The sequence below is a fragment of the Chelonoidis abingdonii genome, chromosome 9 (assembly GCF_003597395.2).
Source record: "Chelonoidis abingdonii isolate Lonesome George chromosome 9, CheloAbing_2.0, whole genome shotgun sequence".
Lineage (NCBI taxonomy): Eukaryota > Metazoa > Chordata > Testudines > Testudinidae > Chelonoidis > Chelonoidis abingdonii.
Genome location: NC_133777.1, coordinates 25627858 through 25641005, shown reverse-complemented (window position 1 = coordinate 25641005; position 13148 = coordinate 25627858). Strand labels below are relative to the sequence as shown.

General features: G+C 42.2%; 1 protein-coding gene across 3 annotated transcripts in view; it reads left to right on the top strand.

The window, feature by feature from the left end:
- ABAT (4-aminobutyrate aminotransferase) overlaps positions 1-13148 on the top strand; it is a 164268-nt gene that overhangs the window by 58069 nt on the left and 93051 nt on the right. For 2 of the 3 annotated variants that reach the window (XM_032769066.2, XM_032769067.2), the window contains exon 2: positions 1438-1570. In XM_032769066.2, coding sequence (XP_032624957.1) covers positions 1501-1570 — 70 coding nt within the window. In that variant the 5' untranslated portion in view covers positions 1438-1500. Of the gene's footprint in view, positions 1-1437; positions 1571-13148 lie in introns of those variants that run through there. The other variant, XM_075069286.1, reaches the window with a different exon arrangement.

Below are 13148 nucleotides of genomic sequence, written 5' to 3'. Positions count from 1 at the left end.
AGGAAGGCTCGGTATGCTGGATGAATTTCTTCTATGGCCCATTAAGAGAGTTACGTGTTCTTTAATGAGCCATCAACTTGAATTGTCCATTCACATTGTGCTGGCTATACTGGATGTAAACTATCTTGTGGGTTTTACCCCAGGAGCAAACACATTTGAAATACTGGTACATAGTCAATATTCATAACTTTAAATACAAAGATCATACATGCATACAAAAGGATAATCATACTCAGCAAATCCTAGCTTTCTCACTAACACCTCATGTGATACTACTTTGTACAAGATTTGTTGCAGTTGTCCAGTAGTGGCTATACTAATGATATAAATGATCATGTTCCAGTCATACAGCATCACAAGCACCCATGGCTTTGGTGATGGAATTTGGTCTTTGAACTATCTGTAGACGTTATTGAATGTTTTCAGGGGATTTGTTCTGCCCCCCCCATCTACCCCCTTCCTGAAGTCCTTTCCTTCATCTTAGCTTTGTAGCTTCTTTTGCAGAGTCTCTCTGGATGTGTTTTATTATATAAAGTCAAAAGGAAAAAAAGTCACAACCACATCCCATAATTTATGATGAATCTAAATGACAAATCTCTTTAAGAGCCACAGACTAGTAGCAATTTTTAATCAATATAGTTCCACAACAAAGCATGCCAGAGAGATAACGTAAAATGAAAGGTGATCTTTTGTGCAAAAAGAGTCTTTTAGTGTTAGATGGTAGACCTTAGTTCATAACATAAAGGGGATCTTATATCTTGCTTGACATTTGCAATTCCTGGAAGCACAAGGGTCACAAATTGTAAGTTGCCAACAGAAATCGAAGATACCACAGGGAGGCACTGTGGCTTAGTACATGGACTGGGAATTAGAAGACCTGAGTTCTGGTTCTGTCACTAGTTTGCTTGGTAACCTTGGCAAGACACTTGCTCTGCCTGTACCTCAGTTTCCCCATGTGCAACATGGTGATAATGATACTGACATTTTTAAGAGCTTTGAGAGCTACTAATGAAAGTGCTATATAAGAGCTAGGTAACAATTTTTTGTTTTGTAATAATAATAAGGGGGAGGGAAATCCCCTTCTCTCAGTTAACTCATGGCTTGTTGATCTTGTTTCATGTTGCTAAAATGAGGTCATCTGTGAGTTCTGTGGCTGATGTAAATTGTAAGATTTGGTTTGGCGTTCATGGGACTTGAAAGCCTTTATTAGGATTAAAAGGTATAGATGATGGCTCGGAGTCATCTGCCTGGAGAAGACGACATCATCAGATAGGTTGTGTTCTCAGTCCTTGCACTCTCGTTACACTCCAGCACCACTCCACTGTATTTGACATCCTTTCTGGCTCTCTCCATTTGGATGAGTGAAATGGTAATTGTGATGACTAGATCAATGGGAACACAGATAGATAGTTTTTGTGTTTTTTGTTTTTTTTTCAGAACATCACCTGGAATAAGGTGCTCTCCCCAGTTTGAGATTTTTCTGGTTAAAGAAAGAGTAAAATGGCCTTGATGTTGCTCAGTCGACAGCTGACTTGTTCTCTGCAACAGAACTCCAGGCTATTTGCATGTGGTGAGTATTCCCTTCATGCTTATGTAAAATATTATCAATGTAATTTACTATTGCCAGGTTCTGTCTAATAGTCTTCAGTCCTCCAGATTGTGAAGAAGTACCACTGCTTTCAGCAGCTTTAGCTAATGCTGCAGTCATAGCCCAGAAATGTCAGAAACAGTTGTTCTTAAAGACTGCAAGCAGTGGAAGAAATACTCAGTTAGGAGCTGTTTTGTGCTACAATAGAATTTTTACTAACTGAAACAAAACTCTTTTTCAAACACTGCTTTTATGGAACATCTTTCTGACATCGAACAGTGTGGACATGAGAAATCAACCATCAAAAGTGGCCTTTATTATTATTTTTTTTTCATGTACTTTATGTATGATCCTGCATTCCTTACTTCAGTGAAGTCAGTACGAGTTTTGCATTAGCAAGAGCTCCCTTATTGAGAGCACATTACTTTTCTGACAGTGCATCAGGTAGCTATGTATTTCATGCAAGAGCTATATAAAGTGTCAAACTATTATCTGATCCTAGGTGTATAATGAAAAAAATTCTTGCTTGGATACTGCCTTGTATGTTAGTATACTATATAGAAATATTAAGCCTACAATCTCTTCAAAGCAAATATTAAACTCCTTGGCCCTCATGATCTTTTCTAAAAGTGTAGATTGAGCTGGGTTTTGTATGATAGGTAGAACAATATTAAAATTTAGATCCAGCATCTGTTTTATCCAGTTCTATATCAAATAGAATTTGGACTGAATGGCTGCTGCTTCTTTGCTAATAAATATTAAACCCACTCTGAAAAAACCCAGACAAACAAAGAAGCCTCACCTCCACTCAAAAACTAAACTTCATGCTGAAGGAATTGACTTCTTTTCAAATGCTGTACTTTAGGGAACAGCTGACCTCTGCTTGACATACTCAGTCTATTCTTGTAACCATGTGAATGCATCAGGTCAATGCTGCAGTCAGGAAAATACAGTTGTATTCGTGCCTGTGAGGCACTGATGGTCTGTGTTGTGTAAATCAGGGGTCATCCAGTCAATAATGGACAAAGGAAAGTGCTTGGAGCAACCAAGCCCTTATTGGCTATCAGTGCTTTGATTTCATTTGTCTCTTAGAATTATGCTTCCCAAACCAGGACAATAATTACATTGCAGTGGGGGGTGAGGGGATGAGGAGAAGTCTGAGAGGTTCGGAGTAGTAGATCATCCACCTCCATGGCATTTTCCACCCATCCATGGGTCTGGGGATCCACTTTGGTGAGTGTGTGATGAGGGTTGGGTTGGATGAGCACTGCCCTGTCTTCCTTGCCAATCCACCACAAATGGCAGTAAATCTGCAGTAAATGGCTCCACCACTTCTCAGAAGTGTTCTCTCTACATTGGGGAACTTCCTTCAGTGTGGAGAAGCCCCACCAGGGAGTTAGAGGGAAGAGCAGATGATCCTGGAACCAGATATGGGTTCAGGACTTCCACATGGGTAGTTCTGTGCTGTGAATGTATCCCCTGAGATTGAAGAGTATAGTAGGCTTGAGGGCAAGCATCTGTAACCCCACCCACTTTTTGTGGTTCTCTGTCCCCTTCTAGTGGTGACTGGGCCACATCGAGATTGATGAGCCTACGACATCCTTGGCTAACAGAGTGGTGTCTTTTAGCTTAGGCAATGGGAGCAGGCTCATGTTCTTAGAGGCAGAGATCATAGGTTTAATCCCTGCTGTTTACAAGATACCGAGGAGCGCGATGTTAAAGCTCTCCACTCTGGAGAACAATATGTGGAAACCACCTTGAGTACTCCACCACTGAAACCCTCTTCCATAGATTTTCCATTATTATTATGCATTCAGTGTGCAGTGCTGTACAGAACAGAGAAAGACCTGCCTCTGGAGCTTTATTGATAATTGGGCCATAAATGTATTTCACTTGTGAGTTTAACTGTGGGAACAGTGAATAAAAGTTCATAAAATGTCAGAATAACTTGTCACAATAAATGTTGATCGGAAAAGTTGCAAAAGGGGCACAGACTAATTAGTCTAAACAAAAAGACTTGATGATATAACTCAAGGACTATGTTAATCTCATGTCTGGTAAACAAGAGAAATGTGGGACTGGAAATTAACAGACCAAACTTGGTACGTTGGAAATTAGGTCTAATTGGTGGAGAAAATGATGAGGGGCTGTGCTCTTGCACTCATCACTCCCTCTTGGGGTCCTTTTTAAAAAAAAAAAAAAAAAAAAAAAGAGGGAGAGAGAGACTTGGGAATGAAAATTGGTGACCATGGGCACTGGCTTACTGAATGAGAGAAGAGCAGGAAGGAGTAGGTTTCACCATCATGGCTGTCACCTCCACTATCTCTCGGGATCCACCACTGGGCCCTCGTGTCCTAATCCTGAGTGTTGTCCTGACCAGAAAGAGGGACCCAAATGACATTGCCACCTCCACCGGTGTGTGTGCTCACTATCACATGCTCTTCCCCCTGCCTCCCCAACTTGTGTGTCTTTTTCTTTCCCTACCTTATTTCTTCTCTTTCCTATCTCTCCTCTTTTGCTTTCTGTTTAATAAGAATCTGGCTTAGCTGGCCAAGACTGCATATTTTTCAACACTGCTGTGAGTCTTAGACCAGAAAGGCAGCTAACAGTAATGCCTTAAACAGCCCAATGCTGGTACAAGTTTGCCAAGTCTCAGAGTGGTTGCTAAGACTGTGTGCTGTGCCTGTGTTTCTCCAGCAGTGAGGCTGCAAGTGAGAACTAACACCAGGCCTAGAAGCTGCATTTTTTATTTTTGCGGTTCTTTTCTCTTCACTCTTGTGTGTTTGTGTCTTGTTTTGTCTCTTAGGAAATGGGATCAGATTTTAACAGCTCCAGCCCATCTCAACTAACTTCTCTTTTCTTCAAAAAGGACAGTTATTACTATCTAAAAGACTGTCAAATAGGGCAGGATTCCTTCTAAAAATTCTCTGCGGATGAAGGGAAAAGGAATAAGGGATGTTGTTAAAAAGAAAGCTTTACTTAATATTTTATATTTCAGATGCTTTAACTCTTTTTCTTTTTTTCTTTAATAAAAGGTTAAAAGGATTTTTAATGTTGTGTTTGCCATGGTACCAAACCTCGAGTCTTGTTTAAAATTGTTTTTAATGTTGGACGGTGATAGGGTCATATTAACCCCTTTGACTCTTTGGGCCCATTTATTCCATCAAAATTAATATAACAGATTTCCGTGGTTTTCAGTTGCAGCAAAACCTAAAACTCTCAGATGGATATCAAAGCCATTGCAATGATATCCAATAAGCTGGATGTTTGTATATTTCAATATTTAAATGACAAAATGTAAGTTTTGGGGGAGGGGGAGAAATTGACTGTTCCCTGGTAGAAATCTGTGTGGCTGTGCACTGTCATGCTTCAGCTGTGAGCAAATATTGAGCAGAATAATTATGTACAGCTTGCCTCTACAACAAATGTATTCTCGATAAAAGGATGGCTATGCTTGATTATTCCTGACTTCAAAAGCACAAGTATGGGAGTCTGAACTGTGTTGCCCATCAGAGTGAAATAGGCTGAAATAAACCAGTCATCTGACAAAGGGGTATGTGTGAAGAAATGGGGAAAGTGATTAGCTGAAATTCAGTGCAGCAGGCAAATGTAAAAAGATGAGTAACCCCAAACTTAAGTATTCAAGAGTGTGTGGGAGAAAAGTTTCACTAGAACATATTAATCAAAAAAAAGTTCAGGGAACTTGTCAGTGGAAAAAGAAATGGTTGCATTTAAACTAAGATAGATATTAACTCCCCTAAAGCTTTAGGGAGGGAGATCTAACTCTGGGGTGGGAGCCCATTTCTAATGTAAACATCCCCTGCAGTGTTTTCAAAGCAATGGCAGTGCAGAAAGGGAACTGACTAGTGTGTTCACAGTTCAAGCTGATTGATTCTGTTGGCTTTGTTTTTGCATTTTAATCTGAAAAGCAAGCTGAACTTTTAAATTTCTGTTTTGGTATCTAAAGTATTTATTTAAAAACACCCATTAAAATATCTGTTATTTTTTAAAAGGACTTTTAACCAGTCTCCCCTTATTTTTCTTCACTACTTGATCTCAAGGTGGCTGTCCTTAAAAATAGTTTCTATCCCAGAAATGAAAAGATGGCTGATTTAATTTAAACAAAATAGACTGAGCACAAAGGATGTGTAGATTTATATGAAATATATGTAATCCTGTCGTAATGTTTCCTGAGATATCAGTAGAATAATTTGCAGGAAATCTGTGTATGAGAGCTTTTATGTTATAGAAACAATAGTGACTCTAGGTCAGGAGCGAGCAAACTTCTTGGCCTGAGGGCCGCATCGGGTTTCCGAAATTGTGTGGAGGGCCAGTTAGGGGAGGCTATGCCTCCCCGAAGAGTCAGACGTGGCCTGGCCCCCACCCCCTATCTGACCCTTCCTGCTTCTCGCTCCCTAATAGCCCCCTGGGACTCCTGTCCCATCCAACCCCCCCTGTTTCCTGTCCCCTGACAGCCCCCGGAACCCCCGTCTCTGACTGCCCCCGCCACCTCATCCAACCCCTCCTCTCATTCCTGACTGCCCCCCTGGGACCGCTGTCCCATCCAACCACTCCTTCCTCCCTGACCCTCCTGGAACCCCCGCCCCTGATTGCCCACCGCAACTCCATCCAACCCCTCTTCTCATTACTGACTGCCTCCATGGGACACCTGCCCCATCTAACCACCCCTTCTCCCTGACCACTCCCGGAACCCCTGCCCCATGCTGCCCAATCTAACCCCCCTGCCTCCATTCAACCCCTCTATTCCCCGCCCTCTGACCGCTCCAAAAAGCCACACCCATGACCACCACCCGAACTCCCCTGCAAGGCTGGCTTTAGGAAGTGCGGGGTCCAATTCAAACAGTTTCGATGGGGCCCTGGCAGGGATGACTATACAAAACAAATGTAAAAAAAACACATGGGGCTTGTACTCACCGGGCAGCGCTCTGGGTCTTCGGTGGCATTGAAGGACCCACCCACAAAGTGCTGCCAAAGACCCAGAGCAAGCGAAGGACCCACCGCTGAAGACCTGGAGCGCCGCCAGGTGAGTAAAAATTAAAAAGGCACCTCTAGCCAGGGAAGAGATTCTCACTGGGTGCAGGGCCCTCTTAGGCACAGGCCCGATTAGGGGGAATTGGTGGAATTGGACTAAAGCCGGCCCTGCTTCCCTGCCCCCTTACTGCACTGCCTGGAGCACCGGCGGCTGGCGGTGCTACAGCCATGCCACCGAGAGCCCCACGACAGGCAGCCGTGTCACCCGGCTGGAGCCAGCCACGCCACCGTGCAGCACGGAGCACTGGGTCAGGCCCTGGCTCTGCAGCTTCGCTGTACTAGCAGCTCACAGCCCCACTGCCCAGAGCATTGCGCCAGTGGTGGGGCGAGCTGAGGCTGCGGGGGAGGGGGAACAGCAGGGGAGAGGCCGGGGGCTACCCAGGAGCTCAGGGGCTGTGCATGGGCTGGATATGGCCCATGGGCCATAGTTTGCCCACCTCTGCTCTAGGTAGTTCCTCCTCTCTGGATTGCATGTGATTTAGATTCTTAATAAAATAAAATGTTTGTTTCGGTCACCAGTCCAACACACTGCAAATTAATCGGAATTGGTAACTTCAGTCTAAATATTTGTTCCACTTCACACTAGCACTGGCAGAGTTTTTGCTGTGTTCTCCGATGCATACACTCACTGTGGTATGAGCACAGTCTTCTGCCATATATACACACACACACATTTTCTTTCACTGAAAAAGCAATTGCAGAGAGGCAGGGTGATCCAGTGGTAGGGCACTAGCCTTGGACTTGAGAGGTATGGGTTCATTTTGCTGCTCAGCCACAGTCTGCCTATGTGACCTTGGGCAAGTCACTTTCCTTGTGCCTTCATTCTCCCAGCAGTAAAATGGGAATTATAGCACTTCCCTGCTTCACAGGAATGTTGTGAGGATAAACATGTGAAAGATTGTAGGGCTTTCAGATACTATTGATCTTTAATTGTAAAATGAAAAGCCCTGAAGATTCCTCACTGTCAGTCCTACTCCTTTGTCTATATTATTTGCCATCTGTCCTCCCCCCCTCCGCACTTTTAAAGTTTGCTTTTAGTTTTTTATAGATGTAAGGGAGATGCCTAAAGTGAAATGCTGAACAAATTAGGGCCTGGGACAGAGTGATCTGTACTCTCGCTACCATGTGTCGGGTCTGATCTCCTCCCACTTATGCCGGTGTCACTCCACTGTTTTCAGTGAAGTAACTTCTGATATTCATTGATGTGAAAAGAGAATTGGTCCTAGTGTCTGTTATAATTACAGGGTCTCGAAGTTCTACTTTTGTGCTGCTGGGGAGGTCGGGGGGGAGCAGTGGGTCTGGGATCCCTGGGTATTTACAGGTTTGCTGCCTTTTCCAGTCCAGGGGTTTTGTCCCTTTTACCTTCTAGGGGACAGTTTACATTGTGCACTCTGTTTCTCTTGTTTCTTGAGACAGATTCTAGTAGCTCATTCTTCTCAGGGGGTGGGGGTGGGGGGTGATTTTGGTTAGAGCAGTTCTATATAGAGCTGCTGCTCTGTTTTGTGTCCAGTCCAGTGTGTGAAAGGACACAGTCATGACTGTGGTTCCTTCCCATTGCTCTCCAGGGTGTTTGGAGCATTATAGTCCTCACTGATACTACATACTTTTCATGAGCAGCAGTCCACTCATCTTGGCCCTCTCTTTCTCAGGTTTGGCATGGCCTGGCACCTGCCGTTGCCTTGCTCTTTGGGGTGAGCATTTCCACTGTACAGCCTGTTTGTATCAGGTCTCTGTGTTTCTCTGTGGTGGGGAATTCTTTCCCTATTCCTAGCTAGCCCTGAGTGAGGGAGGGGATACCAAGGCACAAGCCACCTCATATGGAATTTGTTGCACTTACTGGCTCTAATGTTACACTGTAAGCATTCTGTTTTTGGAGTATGATGCAATAGCAGTGTTCGCTCTCCAAGCAGCTCATGCTAGCCTGGCCTATTACCTCTCCTTGTCAAGATCCCTTAGTAATAGATTCTGCTTCTGGCAGCTGAAAGAGAGAGCCTGGAAAATCAAAATCATTCTTGTATAGACTTGCAGCCTTCCAGCTCCTAGCTGTTTGGTGTTTTTTTTTTTAATCGAACACAATGAAGTAGGACAGTGAATATTGCTGTAATAGATCTGCATGTGTTATGATATGCAGTATTACTGCTATCATGTGGCAATGCAGAAAAACAGTCTGCCTTCTTTGGGGAAAAGGAGCTCTCACTCCCCATGCTCTTGCAGAGGGAAGGATAGTGTGACCAGATAGCAAGTGTGAAAAATCGAGACAGATGTGGGGGTAATAAGCCTCTATATAAGAAAAAGGCCTAAATGTCCGGATTTTACAGGTATAGTCCTGATATCTGGTCACCCTAAGGAAGGATGGGGATTCCTAAATGTAAGTTTTTATTCCCAAACCCAGTTTTCTCTCCTCCTTCCTTGAGTTGGTTTTTCCTCTTGATTACATTGGTTTAACTCCACTGCCTTCAGTGAAGTTACTGCTGATTTGCATCAGTGTTCTGAGAGACCAGAATTGAACCGTGGTGTTTACATCCATCCTCCTATTGGCCTTTCAGGGGTAAGCACTCTCTCTGCAGGCCTATACTAAGCACAGCTCCCTCCGTCACTGCTGCCCTTTTACCATGTAGACATGTAACCACAAGGTTGGAGCACAAGGAGCGGCACTGCTGATGACACTGCAGGTCTAATAAAAGGATTAATTAACGTCTGAGATCTTTGGCTGGAAGTTTCAGTAGTAATGCGAAGTATTGTTACACTTTGTAGAACTTGATTTTTATGTTACTTTTGATGGAAAATATCTGTTTATTAAGCAATTTTTATCTATTTAAATTTTTGCAGTCATGGGAAATTAGGGGGGAAGATGGTTTTTATTTAACAATAGTAGATTATTGAGAATCAAAAAGTTCAAGCTTTAACCAGTAAAACACAAATTGTCCACATTGTGTGTCCAAATATACAAAGTACATACATAGCCTTAAATCAAACTCTAATTAAAGTTTTCAGGTAACCCTTCTCTTACTTGGCATATCTATAAATTTTGATTATTTGATTATTGATGGAAATAATCTTTCGTTGGTTTGTGTGCATACAGTGAAATCAATGTTTATCAATATTTACTGATAAAAGTCTAATCCTTCCAAGCCTAAGTATGATTATTAGAAATGCTGAGAGAGAAGGCTGGTGAGTGACGGTGGCAAATAGAAAGAGAGCAGAAAACTACTCTTTTCTGTCCTAAAGGAAATGATGCCATCCCTGTTATATTAAATTTACGTTGTGCTTATTTATTCATGTTGCTGACATATATTTAATAGCAAAATACATGGGCTCTGTAGAAGTTTGAAAAGCCAGCAGTAAGGAAGGGTGGAATTTAACTTAATATACTGACAATCTTTAAACAGAAGATTGTTTTGCTGCTAGAAAATTCTCTACAAATTATATAGTATATTAGTAATAATACTTATATTTACATAACACCTTTTATCTGAGGATCTCCAAGGCCCTATCTCACAGGCAGAAAGAGTGCTGTTGTGTTAGTCAATCACGACTGAAAAGCCCTCTTAATGCTTGTTCACAGGCTAACACTTCAGGCTAAATACCTGCAGCTATAACAGGAACAGCTAACAACTTCAGAGACATAGCCTAGCATAACAAGCGTACAGAAGGCTTTACAATCGTCGTAAGCTAACAGGGTGTAAGAAAGTACCTCTTTTTACCCATCAAGACATTTCCTACGCATTTTACAAAAGTCAGTGGATGAATTTGGCCCACTGGATGAAATTTACAAACCCAGCTACAAGTTAGGCCTTGTTTACTCAAGAAAGTTATGCTACTGTAAACTAAACCTGTGACTTTAACTCACTAGTATGCCACTGTACAGCCACTCTTATTCTAGTCTAAGAGTGGTCTTTTCTTTGCTTGTTTCTTTCGTTTTGTTTTGTTTGTTTGTTTATCTTATGTCACCTTCGGAGAAGTTTAAACTAAACCAAAAAAACACTCTTATACCAAGATAATAAAAGTGTCCACACAGGCGGTTATACTGGTGTAACAACATCAGCATAAATGATAAAACTTTCCCATGTAGACAAGCACTTAGGCTGCTACTGGCAAATGGTCAGCATAAGTATGCAAAGTACATGGGGTTGTTTAGGGAAGTTTCAGACACTAATGCTTTCTAGTTCTGAGGAGTGAGGCTGTAACATAACCCCAGTGACATTTCACATGTTTGAGCATCCTATAATAATAAAGACAATATTAATAATCGGGAGCAGGGAACACCTAAAACTGTGTTTTTTTTCAACCATGCAATTACAGTTACCTTTTAAGGACAAAGGCCACATTTTTCAAAATCTGGTGCCCAGAGGTAGGTCACTTCCATTTTATGTGCCTGATTTTCAGAGCAACTCCATTACTCCTGTTGCTTTCCTTTTGCAGGTTACATTAATATTAAAATGTCAGACTTGTTGGGAACATGTAGTTTGGGATCTGGTTATAATCTGTGTGCAGGTGTCTCTTGTTTGGATATATAGTACAAAGGTTCATTAAAAATAACCATAACATTAAACATAACAAGTAATTATCTGGTAGGTCCTGACTCAATTGGATATAAGACCAGTTACAGAGAGCAAAGACTTTGGCTCACTATCTTGGACAGGGTTCTGACAAGCCATAAAATTCCTAGAACTTATCCTGTTTTTGCTTAGTCTATTTGGGTTTATGTGGATCTTTTCATCCTGGAGGGATCCCAACATTCTGTAACAATTTAGATAATGATAAAGCTGCAAACATGTGGGTCAATGTGTAAACCATTATGTGCTCAGGAATAATGGACACCGTTTTGGACAAGAGTGGGAATGTTTGTGCAGAAATTTTTTCTCTCTTACTCTTTTACAAAGTGGCCTGGGCTCCTTAAATTTTGTCTGGACAGTGTCCTTCAGAAGGGAGCTGGATTTAACACATCATCTGAAGGACATCACCTCTAACAGTGCAGCATCAGTATCTCTTCTTTCAGTACAACAGTGCTGTGTCAGACTAGCTTGGAGGGAGATTCCTCAGCTGGTGTAAATTGTCACAGTTTCATTGACTTCAATGGAGTTTTGACCATTTACATGAGTTGAGCATCTGTCCCCAGGTCTTGTTGTAGGATTTGACCTGAGCCATATGAAAATGTGCTTTCTGAGCCATCTTGACAATAGTTTAATCCAGAGGTAAGCAACCTATGGCACGGGTGCCAAAGGCGGCACGCAAGCTGGTTTTCAGTGGCACTCGCATTGCCCAAGTCCTGGCCACCGGTCCGGGGGGGCTCTGCATTTTAATTGAATTTTAAATGAAGCTTCTTAAACATGTTAAAAACCTTATTTACTTTACATACAATAGTTTAATAATATATTATAGACTTATAGAAAGAGACCTTCTAAAAATGTTAAAATGTATTACTGGCACGCAAAACCTTAAATTAGAGTGAATAAATGAAGACTCGGCACACCACTTCTGAAAGGTTGCCGACCCCTGGTTTAATCTGTTTCCTAGCTGTTAAGATGAGAGCTCTTTACTTATTTCTCTATGCAAATTTATTCTAGAACTTGACTATGATGATATTCAGATAAGACACAAGAGATCAGCAAATCAACCTCTCAGAATTGTCATGAAAGTATACATGCACAGACTCATGATTTACTTTAGTTAAAAATTTTGTTTCCCTTTTAAACAAAAATGCATGTCCTGTGTAAGTGGGTAAATGGAATACTGCAGGGCTGAAAGAATATATCTATTCTTGGCACTGCTAGAATATGTGTGAGCTACTGTGCATCCATAATCTGCCCAGCACTTGCTCAAAGTGGCCAGAGGTTAAAACAAATTTACAGGTATTGATAGTCAGAAAATATCTGTCTGAAGCCAAACTGGGACTAAGGCCTGGTCTACACTACGCGTTTAAATCGATTTAAAGAGCGTTAAATCGATTTAACGCTGTACCCATCCACAGTACAACGCCCTTTATATCGATATAAAGGGCTCTTTAAATCGATTTCTGTACTCCACCCCGACGAGAGGAGTAGCGCTAAATTTGATATTAACATATCGGATTACAGTTAGTGTGGACGGAAATCGACGTTATTGGCCTCCGAGCGGTATCCCACTGTGCACCACTGACCGCTCTGGACAGCAATCTGAACTCGGATGCAGCGGGCAGGTAAACAGGAAAAGCCCCGCGAACTTTTGAATTACATTTCCTGTTTGCCCAGCGTGGAGCTCTGATCAGCACGGGTGGCGATGCAGTCTCAAATCCAAAAAGAGCTCCAGCATGGACCGTACGGGAGATACTAGATCTGATCGCTGTATGGGGAGACAAATCTGTTGTATCAGAGCTCCGTTACAGAACACGAAATGCCAAAGCGTTTGAAAAAAAATCTCCAGGATACACAGCGCTGCGTGACAAGCGTAACGGGAAGCCAGAGACTCAAATGGACGCTCATGGATGGAGGGGGTACTGAGGACTCCAGCTATCCCACAGTCCACAGCA